General features: G+C 46.2%; 5 protein-coding genes across 5 annotated transcripts; 2 read left to right on the forward strand and 3 right to left on the reverse strand.

The window, feature by feature from the left end:
* Positions 1-9357: 9357 nt before the first annotated feature.
* LOC134601302 (histone H2B-like) lies at positions 9358-9789 on the reverse strand. Its single transcript, XM_063445774.1, has one exon. It carries the CDS (start codon positions 9787-9789, stop codon positions 9409-9411), a length of 381 nt encoding a protein of 126 aa, XP_063301844.1. The 3' UTR covers positions 9358-9408.
* Positions 9790-10068: 279 nt separating this feature from the next.
* LOC134601303 (histone H2A type 2-C) lies at positions 10069-10479 on the forward strand. The gene has a single exon (XM_063445775.1). It carries the CDS (start codon positions 10075-10077, stop codon positions 10462-10464), a length of 390 nt encoding a protein of 129 aa, XP_063301845.1. The 5' UTR covers positions 10069-10074; the 3' UTR covers positions 10465-10479.
* A 970-nt stretch (positions 10480-11449) lies between these two features.
* Positions 11450-11883, forward strand: LOC134601304 (histone H3). The gene has a single exon (XM_063445776.1). It carries the CDS (start codon positions 11450-11452, stop codon positions 11858-11860), a length of 411 nt encoding a protein of 136 aa, XP_063301846.1. The 3' UTR covers positions 11861-11883.
* A 675-nt stretch (positions 11884-12558) lies between these two features.
* Positions 12559-12931, reverse strand: LOC134601305 (histone H4). The gene has a single exon (XM_063445778.1). It carries the CDS (start codon positions 12929-12931, stop codon positions 12620-12622), a length of 312 nt encoding a protein of 103 aa, XP_063301848.1. The 3' UTR covers positions 12559-12619.
* Positions 12932-13694: 763 nt separating this feature from the next.
* On the reverse strand, positions 13695-14379 carry LOC134601306 (histone H1B-like). Its single transcript, XM_063445779.1, has one exon. It carries the CDS (start codon positions 14377-14379, stop codon positions 13738-13740), a length of 642 nt encoding a protein of 213 aa, XP_063301849.1. The 3' UTR covers positions 13695-13737.
* Between the last annotated feature and the right edge of the window lie 5351 nt (positions 14380-19730).

A 19730-nucleotide genomic window follows, 5' to 3' on the forward strand; every position in this document is an offset into this window, starting at 1 on the left:
GTGCTGCTGGGCTCCTGGGCTCCTTGGCTGGCTCCCTCCCTGGCTGGCTGGCTCCCTGGCTGGCTCCCTGGCTGGCTGGCTTGCTCCCTGGCTGGCTGGCTGGCTCCCTGGCTGGCTGACTCCCAGGCTGGCTGGCTCCCGGGCTGGCGGGCGGACGCGAGGGAGCACTCTCCCATGTGTGCTTCCTCTTCAGCTCCCTCGCGCACCGTGTAGGGATGCCGGCGCCGTACGATGACATCATCTTCCGGCTCCGTTATCAGTATGCGGCGCGCGAGGGAGCTGAAGAGGAAGCACACATGGGAGAGTGCTCCCTCGCGCGCCCGCAGAACCGGGCGCTCGGCCACGCTACAATAGGTCGTCAGTTGGAGGGGAGCGCAGTGCGCTTCCCTCCTTCCGGTCAGCCTGATTTTGCGTCCCCAGGGCCGGTGCGCCCTAAGGCCGCCTTCTGGTAGCGCCGGCCCTGTTGCTATCTGGGTTAAAACATTCACATAAAACATAAAATACAGAATTTCCCTGCATTCACCAAATCCATACGAATTGGAACCAGGGGCTGGAGGTTCAGTGGCGCCTGCACGTAAAAGTGTCTGATTTTTTGAGGGGGCGGGTCCTGACATCCGATGTGAACGGTCGCAAATACTGAGAGCTCCCGGCCGGCGGCAGTAAAACTGGCATAAACAACTGAAAATACCTACTTAATGGGCAACAAAAGGAAACAGACTCAGCCCTCATACACCCAAGAATCAGGCACGCCAAGAAACTCGAACGGTCTCGACAAATATTTCCGAGATACAGTGAAAGTGCTCGGAGGAGGCCTAACTGACAACATGGCGACGCCATCTTGCCCGCGCAAAACGCCCGACCCCAGCACGACAGGAGAAGAGATCTCCCCAACTACCAGCATTGCAGATGGGCTAGCAAACATAAGGGAAACCCTTGCACATTTACCTTCCAGGGACGAGCTGGCTAGCATGATAGCGAAGCTAGAATCCTCAGTACAAGACCAAGTCTCCGCCATTTCTGCAGACATCAGGCAAGTAAACACGAGGGTGGGAGACCTGGAAGAGGACAGAGACCAAATTTTAGACAGACTCCTCACCCTAGAACATCAACAAAAAAACAGAGACAACAGAACCCACTACATTATGAGAAACACTGAAGACCTCGATAATAGAGGCAGACGAAACAACATTAGGATAAGAGGGATCCCAGAATCACAGGAAAACCCTGAAAATCTCCATAATACTCTACAATCTTTGTTTAACAAGATCCTACAGAGGCCAGAAGACACCCCAATTCTATTAGATAGAGCACACAGGGCTTTAAGACCCAAAGGCCTCCCACAAGACTCCCCCAGAGACATTATATGCAGAGTTCACTACTATACTGTAAAAGAAGACATTATGAGAAACGCCAGGGACTCTTCTGACATACTGTTTAACAACGCGAAAATACTAATCCTCCCTGACCTGGCATGGCTGACCCTGAGGGGCAGACGGGCGCTGAGACCACTAACATTAGCCCTGCAACAAGCCAATATAAAATATAGATGGGGATTCCCCTTCGCTCTCACGGCCTCCCACCAAGGAATACAAGCCACCTTAACTTCAGCAGATGAAGTAGAAGCTTTCACCCAACGCCTAGGCATTCCTAACATGGAGATACCGGACTGGTACGACATCTCAGAACCTGAAAAGACCAAACCACAAACCACGAGACAGATGGGACAAGCGATGGACACGCGAAAGAGAACGTCATGGAAGACCCCGCCAGCCTCACCTTTCTTAAGATCAAGGAAAAATCCAATGACTCCTAGGAAAATAAACTGAAACAACTCCAAGAAGCGAAGGAGACAAAACCTCTAACGCTTAAAGAGACATATCATTGACTAAAGCAATATTGAACTAACTCACTCGCCTAATCACCAACTAAGGGAAGGGTAACTATACTCTGTAAATGCCGAATAGTATTGTGATAAATCAATGTATATAATATCTACGCTTACCTGTTACACATGATTGTATATGTAACGACATTATGATCAAAGTGATATCTGATAACTCACGAGTACATAGACTGAAAAGCATACAATAGACATGATGTTATTACGTTAAAGAAATGCTGAATGCTATCAAACAGAAGGTTCAAAACACCATACTATTTTTAGTACTTGCCACAGACATACCCATTTAAGATGCCCACCCAAACTACACATATACATAGCCAGTTACAGACGACAAGCGTCAAATGGCCGCCTACCGGAGAGTTTACTCAGCTACGGAGGCAAAGAAATAGAAGCACTTTACATAGTAATATAGTGCTCCAGTTCACTTAGGACATAACCCACAGGCCTTAACGGCCAAGAGCGGTACAAACACCTACCTCATTACTCAACCGCAAATCTAAGCAGCATCTGGGCTAGCCCCTAGCGCTAGACGAACCCAGAGGAAAGTACCGTCTCCTATTTAGAAATCTACCCATAATAATTTCTCTCAATTGCACGCAACCTACCGAAAGGGAGATTTCTATACCCACACGAAGGGTCCAAAGTTCGCCCAGAACCCCCCCCTTCGTGATACTCTCTACCCACAACTTTATCGCAAGATACCTGTAAATAGTTAATGTTATATTGTTTAATTGTTTATTTACTTGATTTGTATGCCTGTACACTAGCAGTGTTACATTCACACACAAGCATCCACAACCAATTAATCCACCTCCCGATCACACCCAACGTACTTAAATAGTACTAAACTCCCAAAAAGTCATCCCACCTATCAAACAGATAAAATATCAATACTACACTCCGCAATGGGCTCACTGAAAATATGCTCCATTAATGTAAGGGGGCTGAACACACCAGAGAAAAGGAAGATGGTCCTAACGGACTTAGCAAAAAACAAAGCAGACATAGTATTCTTAGAAGAAACACATCTGAAAGGTGCAGAAGCCCCAAAACTCAAACATCATCAATTCCCTCATGTATATTACAATAACTATAACCAAAGCAAGTCACGAGGCGTAGCAATATTAATTGGGAAAAAAGTCCCATTCACGTACTCGACACATCTCACAGACGAATCAGGCAGATTCATTATCCTGCAGGGCACAGTGGGGTCAGAACCTATTACCCTAGTAGCGATCTACTTACCCAATAAACATCAATGCGGGACAATGAGGAAGATAATGGCAAAAATAAAGCAAAATACTAATGGCATTCTCATAATCGGAGGGGATTTTAATGTATCACTAGATGCCACTAGAGACAGCACCTCAACACATAGCACCCACCTTAACGCCACCAGAGTCCAAATGCAACACATCATCAAAACCCACCAACTATCAGACTGCTGGAGAATATTCCACCCGACAACAAAAGATTATACTCACTATTCCATCCCAAACAAATCATATTCCAGAATAGACTTCTTCCTCATAGAACACAGAGACTTAGGGCTGATATCAGACACTTCGATAGGCCCAATGACATGGTCTGACCACTCGCCAATATATCTTACTATATCCATCCCCTCACTCCCACGCCCTAAAGGAACATGGAAATTAAACCCCTTCCTATTACAGGCACCAAAAGTGAAGGACTCAATAGAAAAATCGATAAAACAATACTTCCACGAAAACAAAACCCCAGACACCTCCGCCTTCACACAATGGGAAGCCCACAAAGCAGTAATCAGAGGGGAACTGATCAAGTGGGGAGCCCAACTCAAAAGGGAAAAAAACCAAAAAATCAATGACCTACATAAAGAAATCTCACAACTAGAGGAAGAACACAAACTATACATGACAGACAAAGCCTATTGCAAACTTCTAGCCCTTAGAGACGACCTAAAATCACTCCTCCAAGACAAAGCGAAAAAAGCGATTCTGTGGACAAAACAGCTCCACTACGCTCAAGGAGACAGAAGTGGTAAATTTCTAGCACAAGCCTTAAAACAAAAACAAATGCTCACATACATCCCTAAAGTCAAACGCCCAGATGAGACCTACGCACACACTACAGAGGACATAGCTGACACTTTTCATAGCTATTATACATCTCTATATAACCTAAAAGACAAGGAAGGTAATACAGAAGAGATCAAATCATACCTAGAAACCAAATTCGACACTATCCTCCCAACAGCTGCCACGAGGTCCCTAGAAGAACCATTCACTATAGACGAAATTAACATAGCTATAAAACAGACCCCACATAATAAAAGCCCAGGCCCAGATGGGTTCTCAGCCTCTTATTATAAACTGTTCCAAACGGACCTAACCCCACACCTATTAGAAGCAATTAACTCCATCCCACAAAAAGAACATATTCCAAGACAGGCCTTAGAAGCGACAATAACCCTCATACCCAAACCAGGGAAAGACAGTGAGAAATGCACCAGCTATAGACCAATATCCCTAATCAATGTGGACATAAAAATATTCACCAAAATGCTAGCGACTAGACTCAAACCATTCCTACAAAACCTCATCCACCCAGACCAAGCAGGCTTCGTCCCAACTAGAGAAGCAAAAGATAATACATCAAAAATCATAAACTTAATACATACCACGAAATACACCAAAAACCCAACACTGCTCCTAGCAATTGATGCTGAAAAAGCATTTGATAGAGTTGATTGGTCCTTCATGTTCAATACTCTAGAAATGCTGGGCTTCGGACAAAGATGGATAAAATGGATTAAGGCAATCTATTCCGTCCCAACAGCCAGACTAAAGGTGAATGGACAGCTTTCCAGACCATTCACGATAAGCAATGGCACACGCCAGGGATGCCCATTATCCCCATTACTATTCATCCTGACATTAGAACCTCTTCTACAAGCGGTAAGAAACCACCCCGACATTAAAGGCATCACAGTTCAACAAACTGAATATAAAGTATCTGCGTTTGCAGATGACCTACTCTTCACCATTGAACACCCCGTCAGCAGCCTACCCAAATTAATCCAAATTATAGAAGACTACAGTACACACTCTAATTTCAAAATCAACACAGACAAGTGTGAAATCCTCAATCTCAACACACCTCTAGATCAAACAAAGAAACTAAAACAAAAATTCCCCTTCCAATGGGCCAACCACTCTATCAAATACCTAGGGATCAAAGTCACCAATACGCATAAAACCCTCTATAAAGCGAATTTCCCAGACCTATTAGCAGCAATCCAAAAAGATTTACATAGATGGGACAAACCACATTTCAGATGGACGGGCAGGATTAGCATTATATCGATGAATGTCCTCCCACGCATCCTTTACCTCCTGAACGCCATCCCTATACACATCCCAGGGATATTCTTCAGAAATATACAATCGCTGCTCACCAAATTCATATGGGCCCATAAACGGCCGAGAATTGCCTTCAACCTACTGACCAAACCTAAAGAGGGAGGTGGGCTGGGATGCCCCAATATACACAGATACCACAAAGCAATACACCTGGGAAGGATTTTGGAGTGGTCACGAGAGGGGAAATCTAGGAAAGCCTGGGTGCACATTGAACAAGCACAAGTGCAAACTCCATTACGATCACTCCCATGGTCTCTACCCATAGACAAAGAGACCCCAACAAAAGACCTACCAACCGTCTCAACCACCCTTCAAGTCTGGAAAAACATTTGCACGAACGAAGACTTTGTCCCGACACCTTCACCCCTCTTCCCAATATCCCACAATCACAGATTCCCCCCAGGCAAGAATAACACACTATTAAATAAACTCCAACTCAGACCAGCAAACAGGGAAGTTATGTTAAAAGATATAATCACACCAGAAGGACTCCTATCACTAACTGACATTACTGGAGTACACAAGCCTACGCTGTCACAATCGTTCCAATATCACCAACTCACTCACTTCCTATCCAAGGAAGGCTTGTTACACTGGCAACCCAGAGAGACCACTAGATTTGAGAAACTGTTCACACGCCCGCCAAAAACTAAAACTATTTCCATATGTTACAAGTTACTACAAGATAACACAAATGGCGCACTCCCTTGGTATACAATCAGAAACAACTCATGGTTTCCCTCCCCAGTGGAGGAAAAGACTTGGAGGGGGATCTTTATGAAAATGTTAAAAGCCCACCCCAGCGTAACAATCCAAGAAATTAATTATAAATTTTTATCCCAGTGGTACACCACCCCAATAGACGTCAACAAATACGATGCCAATGCACTAACAACCTGCTGGAGATGTATGAAGGCACTAGGCACTTATGCCACTTATGGTGGGATTGTGGCAGAATAAAGGGATTCTGGAAAGAAGTACAAAGAATCACAGATCTAGTAAGCAAAACCCCACTACCACTCACCCCAGAGGCACTCCTTTTCTTCCACATCCCACTATCCTTGAAACAATTTAAAAACTCAATAATACTCTACCTTTTAACCGCGGCCAAACTGGTAATAGCAGGGCTATGGAAAACAGATGTTAGACCCTCGAGACGGGAGTGGTTTCAAAAAATTGAACACATTCATAAAATGGAGGAATTGAGATTGTCAGCACTAGACAAATACCTAACTTATTACACAATTTGGGACCCATGGAACTCCTATCTAAGGAACCCCAGTTAATTACACTAAACTTTATGTAAAATAATCCAATCACAGAATGCAGCTAGTAGTGTAAAATGGCTCATTCTTGGGTTCTGATTGATCAAGAATAGCTTAACTGCGCTCCCCTCCCAGAAATCACACATATACACATGTCGATAGGAAATGCCTTGTTATGTTGTTGACAGTTTTATTCTGTACGTTCATTAACAACTGTAGGAAATTGTAACACAACACCAGTATGCTACATTGCAAAACTTTTTGTACTATTATCACATCTAAGAATCTTGATTGTACACTGCTAAACCTTTATTATATTATATATATTAATACTGAAATGTGAAACTGTTTATTATATATGTAAAACCTAATAAAAAGAAATTACATAAAAAAAAAAAGTGTCTGATTTTGGTGCATGAAAGCTGGGCAGAAAAGCGTTGACTGCCCGGGGAGCTCCAGAACACCGCCCCCTAGCGGCCGCTAAGTGTAACAGCGGCCGCCCAGTAACATTCAATTAAGCTGCGGTTAACCGCAGCTTCAGGGAGGTAAATTGGAGGCACACTCCAGCTTCTGGGTGGCCCATTAACAACGCCGGCCGGCTTCCCACGGCTCTGGGGAGGTTGGTAAACGGCTGTTTGTTTGGTAGATGGAATCTACCGAACTGCTGTGCAGAAAGGGAGAAATCAATCCTTCTGCACATCAAAATTAACCCTTTAGCTGACGGTCCATAATCTAAAGGCAGCAGGCGAGCAACCAGGCTTCTCCAGTTCACAGTGGCGAAGTTGGTTTCACCACACCTGTTACCTGCTTTAGCATAGCTTAAACCTGACACACTTGGTTACCTATATGTTAACAATTGCATATCTTGCTACCCATACCAAATGTCTATGACGACCTAATCTGTCGAACGAGTCTTTGTTTATGCCTATAACTTACCTTGCACCTTCCTTCTTTGTCACTCCTCTGAATATTCCTACCTGACGTGTGCATCTTGTTAAATCTTGGTAAATCATTTAAACTAAACGAGAACCTAAGCTGTCAAAATATTGATCTCATTAATCTAAAAAAGTGCCTTGACAAACGAATGCCACGACTTGTACTGCAAATGTCTATCAATTTTTCTTGATGTCGCTGTTGTGGCGCACCAAGGCTTTTTGTTACTTTTGTGCACAACAAAAATAAAGAATTTAAAAAAAAATAAAAATGTGTTAGTATGAGTGAGATGAGTGAGTGTGTGTCTGTCAGTGAGTGTGTATGTGTGTGTATGTCTGTTAGTGTGTGTGTGTGTGTGTGTGTGTGTGTGTGTTTGTATGTCTGTTAGTGTGTGTGTGTGTGTGTGTTAGCCTGTGAGTGTGTCTGTTAGTGTGTGTGTCTGACTGTGTGTGTGTCTGTTAGTGAGTGTGTGTGTCTGTTAGTGAGTGTGTGTGTGTGCTAGTTTGTGTCTGTTAGTGACTGTGTGTTTGTTTGTCTGTGAGTGTGTCTGTTAGTGTGTGTGTGTGTGTGTATATTTAGAATGCGGGCAGCACAAAACCAGGATACACCACTGCCTGGGAGTGAGAGCACTCTGTTCAAAGTTTTATCGGATCACGGTGGTTGCCCGATCCGATTAGGAGTTGCAGACAAGTTTTGTTGTAGCTCCCTGTCAAGTCACACCTCCCTGCATGTGACTTACACAGCCTTCCATAAACACTTCCTGTAAAGAGAGCCCTATTTAGGCTTTCTTTATTGCAAGTTCCGTTTAATTAAGATTTTCGTATCCCCTGCTATGTTAATAGCTTGCTAGACCCTGTAAGAGCCTCCTGTATGTGATTGAAGTTCAATTTAGAGATTGAGATACAATTATTTAAGGTAAATTACATCTGTTTGAAAGTGAAAACAGTTTTTTTTTTTGTTTTTTTGTTCCTTTCATGCAGGCTCTGTCAATCATAGCCAGTGGAGGCATGGCTAGGGCTGCATAAACAGAAACAAAGTGATTTAACTCCTAGATGACAGAGAATTGAGCAGTGAGACTGCAGGGGAATGATCTATACACTAAAACTGCTTTATTTAGCTAAAGTAATTTAGGCGACTATAGTGTTCCTTTAAGGGCTAATCGTAAAGCCAGAGCAATCTACATACAATCTATTTATCTGATATAGAATTGCCACACATAGAATCTCAACCCATAAAAATAAATAAAAAACAATATAGCAAGAAATGGATTGTCTTCTAAATATTGCTAGTAAATGGAAATTTCACTGGGTAATCACTATAAATGTATGTCACAAGACCGTACTAGCTGGTAGGATAACGTAATCCAAAATAGCTATCCAGAATGTATGAGCCCAAACTTAGATACTTTGTTATATTCATAAACAGAATTGAAGATTCATTCCAGATACGATCTGCTGTGTAACTCACTAGCCTGTTCAACAGTTAGTATTGTCATAGCGCTTAAGGTTTGATTGTTTTCAGGAGCAGTCCTTACATTTATCACTTATTTGGCACATAGTCTATGGAAAGCCAGTTTTAACTATTGTAGTGTATATATATATATATTATATTGCTACCCGACGATCTAGGAATATTAAGTAAGGGGTCTATTTGGGCAGGTTTCCATGAATGGAGCAGGTTTTCTAAAGACGGATTTCAGTTTAAGATCCATCTAGCAGGGGAAGGCAATTCAGACCTAGTGGTACAAGACAATCTGAGCAATATGCGAGATTCACTAAACAGTGAATACCGAGAGCAGCAGAGATGATACTAGTGGGTTTATCACGAGGATTAGAGCTCTGACAGACAGTGTGGGTGGCTCTTATAAGAGCCTTTGGGTTTATAGTAAAGTAGAAGAATGCCATTACTTGGCGCTGGTGTACTTGGTGACAGCCTTGGTGCCCTCGGACACGGCGTGCTTTGCCAGCTCTCCGGGTAGCAGCAGGCGCACGGCGGTCTGGATCTCCCGGGAAGTGATGGTGGAGCGCTTGTTGTAGTGAGCCAGGCGAGAGGCTTCTCCTGCGATGCGCTCAAAGATATCATTGACAAAGGAGTTCATGATCCCCATGGCCTTGGAGGAGATACCGGTGTCGGGGTGGACCTGTTTCAGCACCTTGTACACGTAGATGGCATAGCTCTCCTTCCTGGTCTTCCTACGCTTCTTGCCATCTTTCTTCTGAGTCTTGGTCACGGCTTTCTTAGAGCCTTTCTTGGCGGCTGGTGCGGACTTGGCTGGATCAGGCATGATCTACGCTGTTTGCTGGAAATACAATGACGGTCTGCGCGCTCCGGCGGCTCTATTTATAGGCAGGCCATGCAAATTAAGCCCTTCCACTTTCTGTGATGGGATTGGTCAACACAGACAGGTGACGAAACGATGTCATAGTTTCAGCAATTGATTGGTATCCTATACAGCGCGTGTCTAATTGGCTGCTTGCAAAGCCATCCAATCACAGAGCAGAGTGTGTCTATAAATAGCCCGTGTAAAGGGGGGGTGAGGTTTTATTATCAGCGAAATTCTAGAACCAACATGTCAGGCCGTGGAAAGCAAGGAGGAAAGACCCGTGCAAAGGCGAAGACTCGCTCATCCCGCGCTGGTCTTCAGTTCCCAGTCGGCAGAGTCCACCGTCTGCTGAGGAAGGGGAATTATGCAGAGCGTGTTGGAGCCGGTGCCCCCGTTTATCTGGCTGCAGTGCTGGAGTACCTGACTGCTGAGATCCTGGAGCTGGCAGGGAATGCCGCCAGAGATAACAAGAAAACCCGCATCATTCCCCGCCATCTCCAGCTCGCTGTCCGTAACGACGAAGAGCTCAACAAACTGCTGGGAGGAGTGACTATCGCCCAGGGAGGTGTCTTGCCCAACATCCAGGCTGTGCTGCTGCCCAAGAAAACCGAAAGTCATAAATCAAAGAGCAAGTAAAGCGGACAGCTGCTCCACCGGTCTAGACTAAAAACACAAAGGCTCTTCTAAGAGCCGCCCACAGTCTCCACAAAGAGCGCAACCATCTTCCTGTATCTACTCTCTCACACACACACACACACCCCATGAACGTGTAACAAGTCAAATAGGAAGCGTTCTCGTCCTGCACTCAGTCCCATTCTGTATACAACATTTCAACTCTAGAACGCGAGCTAGAATCAATGTATACCCATGATACGTGCAGCAGCATCGAGTTAAACATTGGGTCAAGTGTATATAGTGTGCCTGAGCCTCTATTGCTAAGGGGGGAGGGGGGGGGAGAATCTCGCTTACTTACGGTTGTCCCCCTCCCTGTCTGAACATGCTGCGTGAAACTTTGGATAAGATTCAGCTCTACAGATCCGATCTCTGGCTGCTGGATGCGTTAGCTCTGCCTCAACAGCATGGACTCACGGCCGCACAAGGGGATTATTGTTTCAATGAGTGGCTGCCTGGTAACATTCCCTGCTCTGTCTCATGTAGCTCGGTTATAAGGCGGCTGGGCGTACTGTGAGTCCTTTATCAGACGTGATCACACTAAGAATCCCATGTAAAGAAGCGGGCTCTCTGCATGTGTTAGAGGTGTATGTCCCATCTCCCCTCGGTAAAGCCTACACACTAGTTAATAATTCTATTGGGAGTAATACGGCCATTACTGCCCACTGCCAATCCTATCAACTAGTAGCGTCTATAATAAATGCTGTCAGGACAGGAGGACTCACTGAAGGACTAGATCCCTTCTTTGAAGCAGATGATTTGAGCGGGTATTTTGAATGAGGGGGAGGGGATAAGCAGTTGATTTGAGCGGGTATTTTAAAATGAGTAACTATTTGTGTTCAGCCAATCAGAATACTCCACCCACCTGATGAACCAATGGAAACGCCGTGCCTGGCTATAAAAGCTCGGTCTTGTAAGCGCAGACTTCATTCGCGCTCGTTTTGTTACGATGGCCAGAACTAAGCAGACCGCCCGTAAATCCACCGGAGGCAAGGCTCCCCGCAAGCAGCTAGCCACCAAAGCTGCCAGGAAGAGCGCTCCAGCTACCGGGGGAGTGAAGAAGCCTCACCGTTACCGGCCGGGAACTGTGGCTCTCCGGGAAATCCGCCGTTATCAGAAATCCACCGAGCTGCTCATCCGCAAGCTGCCTTTCCAGCGCCTTGTCCGTGAGATCGCTCAGGATTTCAAGACTGATCTGCGCTTCCAGAGCTCTGCCGTCATGGCTCTGCAAGAGGCTAGCGAGGCTTACCTGGTGGGTCTCTTTGAGGATACAAACTTGTGTGCCATCCACGCCAAGAGGGTCACCATCATGCCCAAAGACATCCAGCTGGCCCGTAGGATCCGAGGAGAGAGAGCTTAAACTCTTAACTTGTTCACACAAACACCACAAAGGCTCTTTTAAGAGCCCCCAAATCTGCACTGGAATGAGTTTAAACACTTTTATATGCACGGTCTTTGTATCCTCTGCACATCACTAAATATCTAGACGTATTCAGTTTCTTTTCTAATTTATAAACAATGCCCCCCGGGTAGCTATAGTAGCTGCTTGGCTATTTTACCTTCACAGATTTTCAGTGAATAAACTCATCTAGTAGACAGTAGAAGCGAATTACTCTATTTACAAGCGATCATGTGAATTGGCAGCAGGTAAAGGAGTACTTTATATTTGCTACGGCTTGCTTAGAGGAAAAGAATACATGTGTATTTATATACAGCTAGTCATAATGTTTCTAATGAAATGGCTTTAAACTGCAAGCATGTTATAAAATGTAAGCAACAGTAACTATATTCAATACTTCTAAAATCTTGGTAGTCTGTCTAATCTAAATGCACTGCACTAGATCGCAATGTTGAGTGATATAGCGCTACAATTACTAGAAATCGAGTGCTAACTGTGCAGACAAATCGATGTGTAACTAGAGAATGACACGATCTCAATAACCATTGACTCTACATAGGAGAATGTTATAAACTCAGAACTCGATGTGTTTGAGCAGTAGAAGGCAGTTTGTCAGATATAGGGTTGAAGTGATTAGATTGACTCTTTCAGTGAAAAGGTGGGTGGCCCTAAAAAGGGCCTTTGGGTTAGTGGGGTATGCGGTAAGGCCGAGTCAGGGTTTTAACCTCCGAAGCCATAGAGAGTGCGGCCCTGGCGTTTAAGGGCATAGACTACGTCCATGGCGGTCACAGTCTTCCTCTTGGCATGCTCGGTGTAGGTGACGGCGTCCCGGATAACATTCTCCAGGAAGACCTTCAGCACCCCGCGAGTCTCTTCGTAGATGAGGCCGGAGATACGCTTCACTCCTCCTCTGCGAGCCAGGCGGCGGATTGCAGGCTTGGTAATGCCCTGGATGTTGTCACGCAGGACCTTTCTGTGCCGCTTAGCGCCGCCTTTCCCGAGACCCTTTCCGCCTTTACCTCTGCCAGACATGGTTCGGTTTAACTATCTGCCGCAATGATACGGGATACACTGCAACGCTCTCCTTATATACACCACGGGTGGACCGAATGGAGAACTGCAGCACATGGGGCGGAGTTAAGTCCCGCCCTCATTCACATTTTTTTTTTTTCCCCCTCTTTCCTGAAATGGTTCTGTCTCTTGAACATAAAGTTGTGTAAACACGAAGGATGAAACAAGATCGTGATTTTTTTTTAAATCATGTATTTAGTGTTGCTTTGAAAGTCGGCTTATTCACAGCACACGGTATCACTTATTTCATACGGTTTGATCATCTAAATAAGCGCCCGGTTCCCAAGTGAGAGAGGGCGATGGCAGTCCCTTTATTATCACCATGTAAATATTCAGCTCGACAACAGCCTTAATTAGTCTCTGCTTTATCATCTTACTGAACAGGAAATAAAGCCAGTATGGCTACTTTGGATGGTGATATTCTATAGATTATATGCGTTTCTCACTCAATTCTGACTAAAGTTGGCCTTTTGCAGTTTAATGAATCTCCCACAATATCTTGGCAAGGAGGGAATTTCAACTTCCCACAAAAAAAATAATAAAAACATTTTATAAAGAGTAGCACTGACAAGGTACTTTCTATTTACATCCCAACGAGGTATTTTCTAGCACTAGATCCTGCTTTACGAATGAGAAATGGTGTGTGTGACATTCTATAAAATAAACACGTGCCTATCACAAATATAGCTCTTAAAGGACAAGGTGGTGGCTCTTAGAAGAGCCGTTTGGACTTTTAAATATAAATTAAAACAAGATACGAGCAGGGCTTATTTTTTCTTGGGAGCTGCCTTTTTAGCCTTTGCTGGACTCTTAGCGGCTTTGGGCTTGGCTGCCTTTTTAGCCGGGCTCTTTGTTGCTTTTTTAGCCGGACTCTTCACTGCCTTCTTGGGCTTGGCGGCTTTGACTTTCTTGGGGCTCTTGGTGACTTTTTTAGCGGAGGCTGCCGGCTTCTTGGCCTTCTTCGGGCTCTTCGCGGCTACCTTCTTCACTTTAGCCGGAGACTTGGAGGCTTTCTTTGGGGCGGGCTTCTTGACTTTAGCCGGTGCCTTCTTGGGCTTTGCAGCCTTGTCTTTGCTCTCCGCCTGCTTCTTGTTGAGCTTGAAGGAGCCGGAGGCTCCGCTACCTTTGACCTGGACGAGAGTCTCTTTAGTCACCAAGCCCTTGAGAGCCAGCTTGAGGCGGCTGTTATTCTTCTCCACATCGTAACCAGCGGCGGTCAAAGCCTTCTTCAGGGCTGCCAGGGACACCCCGCTGCGCTCTTTAGAGGCGGACACAGCTTTAACAAGGAGCTCGGACACGCTGGGACCGGACGGCTTGGCAGCTTTCTTGGCGCTGGATGCCTTCTTCGGCTGCTTCTTCTTAGAATCGATTTCAACCGCAGGAGCGGCAGCAGGAGCAGTTTCAGCCATGATCACTATTCACTATACCGATCAGTCAATAATTCCGTTCACAGCCGGCTCTCATTTATAGATCTCAAGCTGGCATCCTATAGGCTGATCTAAGCGCGCTCTGATTGGATACAGTCTTATGACACACCCTTCACTTTCCCTTCTCCTGCTTTTCACACACTGCTCTCACTCTGTGTTTCCGAGTGGATACAACTAATAGATTTTACTGAAATAAGAGAACGGATGTCGATGTCATCCATCGTGAAATGTACTAAACTATCTTATCTAGAGTTTATTAGCAGTCTCATGGCTCCCGAGGGCTGTCACAATGTAGTAGAGCTGGGGAAAGCAGACACAACTCGTTTGTGATCAGCTTGATGTTCTCCAGAAACATTATTTCCAGAACTATTTAAATGATATATTTGAAGGCTTTCTTTCTCACTCTTATTCAGGGAAGGGAAGGGACCTGTGTTATCAAGGTGTGTTGTAGCTCATGTCATAAAGAAACAGAGAAGAGGGATGTTGCACCTCGTTTGTTCAGACAGTAAACTCAGGCAGTATGTAGTAAGATCATAGCATATAGTTGATATTTAATTTGCATAATCTTTATTCTATCTATTTATTCATTATCCTCTGAGTCTAACAGCAACTAAAACCAGTTATATATACTCTGGAAGGAAACTCTGCTCTGAGAATTTGCGTCCCTTGGTCATCTTGAGGTAGTGTGATGACCCCCTTGCCGACCTGCCAGTAGAGCGCTTTTTGGAGGGAAGGTTCAGACTTATTGGAGCAATTGCTTCCTGAGAGCCAGGGGGAGCTCCCTTCCATTTGACTGCAGGAACTCCCACTCTTTGATTGGCCCAAGACACAATTATGCTGGAACTATTTTGGGCTTGGCCCTCGTGTGCGGCCAGTCAAAATGTAACCCGGTGGCGATTCAACATTTTTTCATGGATCCTGGCACTATTTTACCAATTCGGATGAGAGCTATCCAGGGTTGTATGATATGTGGGGTGCCTGTGTGGTTTTATTGTATTATGGGGGTGTTTTTGTCTTAAGTACTTTGTATTTGGGAGATAATCAGTTTAGCGGTCAGGTGCTTGGATGGGCACTGTATGCACATGTGACGAAACCAATCTCGCCACATTGTATTGGAGGAGCCTGGTTGCCCGTGTTCTATCAAAAAACCCTACCCCGTGAAAATTCCCTACCCTCGTCACTTCCGGTGACGCAGCCGCACCGGAAGTGACCCTCATCCAATGGAGGAGGAGGGTGTGCGCCGCCGCGCAAGCGCACACCAAATAGGTAGGGATTTTTCACGGGGTAGGGGAAATGAATGCAACAGTGCGCACGCGCGACAAAGTACTCCTGTCGGGGGTACAGCGCGCGTGCGCACGAGTTGCAAGGGAGCGCTTCACAAACCGCGCATGCGCAGTATAGGGGTAGGGAAATTTGATGGCTATTAGCCCTGTGAAATCTCCCTACCCCTATACTGCGCATGCGCGGACTCATCATCAGATTAAAGCCTCTCCCTGCTCCCAACACTCTCAGCCATCCAAGATTGAGGGTGAATTATGGTGGGACGGTGGGTGTTTATGTGCATTATATTGGGGGGTCTGTGCAGACCCCCAATTCTGCACAGACCCCCCAATTCTGCGCAGACCCCCCCAATATAATGCACATAAACACCCACCGTCCCACCATAATTCACCCTCAATCTTGGATGGCTGAGAGTGTTGGGAGCAGGGAGAGGCTTTAATCCGACGATCAGAGTTCGCGCATGCACAGTATAGGGGTAGGGAGATCTCACAGGGCTAATAGCCATCAAAATTCCCTACCCCTATACTGCGCACGCGCGAACTCTGATCGTCGGATTAAAGCCTCTCTCCCTTGCCACTAGTGCGCACGCGCGCTGTACCTCCGACGGGAGTACTTTGCCGCGCGTGCGCACTGTGGCGTTAATTTCCCCTACCCCGTGAAAAATCCCTACCTAGCCTAGTTGTTGTGCACCTGCGCGGCGGCGCACACCGTCCTCCTCCATTGGATGAGGGTCACTTCCGGTGCGGCCGCGTCACCGGAAGTGACGAGGGTAGGGAATTTTCACGGGGTAGGGTTTTTTGATAGAACACCCGCCTACTGCCTTTGGATTATGGACCGGCAGCTAAAGGGTTAATTTTACTGTGCAGAAGGATTTATTTCTCCCTTTCTGCACAGCAGTTCGGTAGATTTCATATACCGAACAAACAGCCGTTCACCAACCTTCCCAGAGCCGTGGGAAGCCGGCCGGCGTTGTTAATTGGCCACCCAGGAGCTGGAGTGTGCCTCCTATTTACCTCCCTGAAGCTGCGGTTAACCGCAGCTTAATTGCTTGTTAACTTTGTGCCTGCTGTTACACTTTGCGGCCGCTAGGTGGCGGTGTTCTGGATCTCCCCGGGCAGCCAGCGATTTTCTGCCCGGCTTTCATGCACCAAAATCGGACACTTTTACGTGCAGGCACCGCTGAACCTCCAGCCCCTGGTTCTAATTCGTATGGATTTGGTGAATACAGGGAAATTCGGTGTTTTATGTTTTATGTGAATCCTTTAACCCAGATAGCAATGCCATGGAGCCTGTTCGTATAATTAAAGACTTTAGCTCCATGGCACTTAAACTGTATTTGGGTGGTCTGGGTGCCATTCACCTAATAATGTGCACCCAGACCTGAGCTATCTGGGGATATGTTACATGTCTGTGTTTTGTGTATAAAATGTGTCTTTATGTATTTTAAAGTGATAGTCTGTTTCTGTGTCACCACGTGCATAATGGAGTCTTGCCTTTGTCCTGGGAGATAATTTAATTACTTCATTAATTATCTCCAGGACAGAGAGGAGGAAACCAGGATGCATTGTGGGAAAGTATTGTGGCTGAGTGTACGAAAATGATACATGTCTGTCTGCTGTTACAGTCTTCCATCTGGTCCCCTAGGGGAGTGTCCACCAGGTGGGAGACCTGCATAAATACAGGGGCAGGTAGCCCTGAATAAACAGACCACTGCTTGACCCTCAACACGGAGCCTTGTCTCGTTCTTGGGGGGATTCACTGTATGCTGTTGGAGATTGATTGCTAGGAGTGTAAGCTGATATATGCTTTTCCTGTTCGTCTGCTAGCAACTATTCGTGAGGTTCCAGTTTGGAGTGCTACCTTATTCCCTTGTATGTAGTTCGGGAGTTTGATGCATTCACCTATATCCAATTTGTGAGGTTTGGTGATTTTACAGTAGCTGTGCCTGTCTCTCAGAAAGGGGCATATCGCCTAAACAGATTTTAACCCCTTGTCTGCTGAAACGGTCCGTTACAATTGGTGGCAAGCGGCGAGATCGTTTCTACAGCCAGAAGGACAGCTACAGGAGACACCATTGCTCTGGATTTTACAATTTGAGGGCAACGCATGTCTCAGTACAGCGACCCTGACAGCACCAGCATGGAACCAGCAGTGGAGTTCGATGAGGCTGACATGGATGACCGAGATGCAGTACGCAAAGGCATCTGGTACCAGGCACTGGGTATTGTGGAATACCAGCAGGACGGGAGATTCCCCAAGGAAGAGCAGCGGTTGCAGAAGCAAGTAGCCCTGCGGATGCCCTTCCTGGGAGAGCAGCCCCTGGAGGAATGGGTGAGAGAATTGGAACACCTAGTATGGCAGGAGATGTGGCTGGAGGATGCCTACCAGGCGCTTTGGTGGTATGTTGCACAGTACCTGCCCTGGACAGCCTGGAGTCCTGTTCTGGATCTCCCCGGGCAGCCAGCAATTTTCTGCCCGGCTTTCATGCACCAAAATCGGACACTTTTACGTGCAGGCACCGCTGAACCTCCAGCCCCTGGTTCTAATTCGTATGGATTTGGTGAATGCAGGGAAATTTGGTGTTTTATGCTTTATGTGAATCCTTTAACCCAGATAGCAATGCCATGGAGCCTGTTCGTATAATTAAAGACTTTAGCTCCATGGCACTTAAACTGTATTTGGGTGGTCTGGGTGCCATTCACCTAATAATGTGCACCCAGACCTGAGCTATCTGGGGATATGTTACATGTCTGTGTTTTGTGTATAAAATGTGTCTTTATGTATTTTAAAGTGATAGTCTGTTTCTGTGTCACCACGTGCATAATGGAGTCTTGCCTTTGTCCTGGGAGATAATTTAATTACTTAATTAATTATCTCCAGGACAGAGAGGAGGAAACCAGGATGCATTGTGGGAAAGTATTGTGGCTGAGTGTACGAAAATGATACATGTCTGTCTGCTGTTACAGTCTTCCATCTGGTCCCCTAGGGGAGTGTCCACCAAGTGGGAGACCTGCATAAATACAGGGGCAGGTAGCCCTGAATAAACAGACCACTGCTTGACCCTCAACACGGAGCCTTGTCTCGTTCTTTGGGGGATTCACTGTATGCTGTTGGAGATTGATTGCTAGGAGTGTAATCTGATATATGCTTTTCCTGTTCGTCTGCTAGCAACTATTCGTGAGGTTCCAGTTTGGAGTGCTACCTTATTCCCTTGTATGTAGTTCGGGAGTTTGATGCATTCACCTATATCCAATTTGTGAGGTTTGGTGATTTTACAGTAGCTGTGCCTGTCTCTCAGAAAGGGGCATATCGCCTAAACAGATTTTAACCCCTTGTCTGCTGAAACGGTCCGTTACAATTGGTGGCAAGCGGCGAGATCGTTTCTACAGCCAGAAGGACAGCTACAGGAGACACCATTGCTCTGGATTTTACAATTTGAGGGCAACGCATGTCTCAGTACAGCGACCCTGACAGCACCAGCATGGAACCAGCAGTGGAGTTCGATGAGGCTGACATGGATGACCGAGATGCAGTACGCAAAGGCATCTGGTACCAGGCACTGGGTATTGTGGAATACCAGCAGGACGGGAGATTCCCCAAGGAAGAGCAGCGGTTGCAGAAGCGAGTAGCCCTGCGGATGCCCTTCCTGGGAGAGCAGCCCCTGGAGGAATGGGTGAGAGAATTGGAACACCTAGTATGGCAGGAGATGTGGCTGGAGGATGCCTACCAGGCGCTTTGGTGGTATGTTGCACAGTACCTGCCCTGGACAGCCGAGCATGACAAGCCAGAGGGAGAGGAGTTTGATGGTCCTGGCTTGTTATGGGAGACTTTTGCAGAGCCTGAGTTTGGGAGCGCTACACAAGCCCAGTTCCAGGATCTCTTTGAGTGGAGGGAGAGCAGGTATGACTGGGACGACACTCATAAGATTGAGCAAGACCTGGTCCATCTGGTGACCCGGGAGATGGAGCTGGAACAGGGCTACCAAAATCTGTTCCACTCCAGTGAGAAGGCTCAGTAGGGAAGCGCAGACCCAGATCCAGACCCCTTCAGCT

The sequence above is a fragment of the Pelobates fuscus genome, chromosome 3 (assembly GCF_036172605.1).
Source record: "Pelobates fuscus isolate aPelFus1 chromosome 3, aPelFus1.pri, whole genome shotgun sequence".
Lineage (NCBI taxonomy): Eukaryota > Metazoa > Chordata > Amphibia > Anura > Pelobatidae > Pelobates > Pelobates fuscus.

What these genes read in the sequence shown, in the direction of transcription:
- LOC134601304 (XM_063445776.1), top strand. Translation starts at nt 11,450, where the DNA reads ATGGCCAGAACTAAGCAGACCGCCCGTAAATCCACCGGAGGCAAGGCT.
- LOC134601306 (XM_063445779.1), bottom strand. Translation starts at nt 14,379, where the DNA reads ATGGCTGAAACTGCTCCTGCTGCCGCTCCTGCGGTTGAAATCGATTCT.
- LOC134601305 (XM_063445778.1), bottom strand. Translation starts at nt 12,931, where the DNA reads ATGTCTGGCAGAGGTAAAGGCGGAAAGGGTCTCGGGAAAGGCGGCGCT.
- LOC134601303 (XM_063445775.1), top strand. Translation starts at nt 10,075, where the DNA reads ATGTCAGGCCGTGGAAAGCAAGGAGGAAAGACCCGTGCAAAGGCGAAG.
- LOC134601302 (XM_063445774.1), bottom strand. Translation starts at nt 9,789, where the DNA reads ATGCCTGATCCAGCCAAGTCCGCACCAGCCGCCAAGAAAGGCTCTAAG.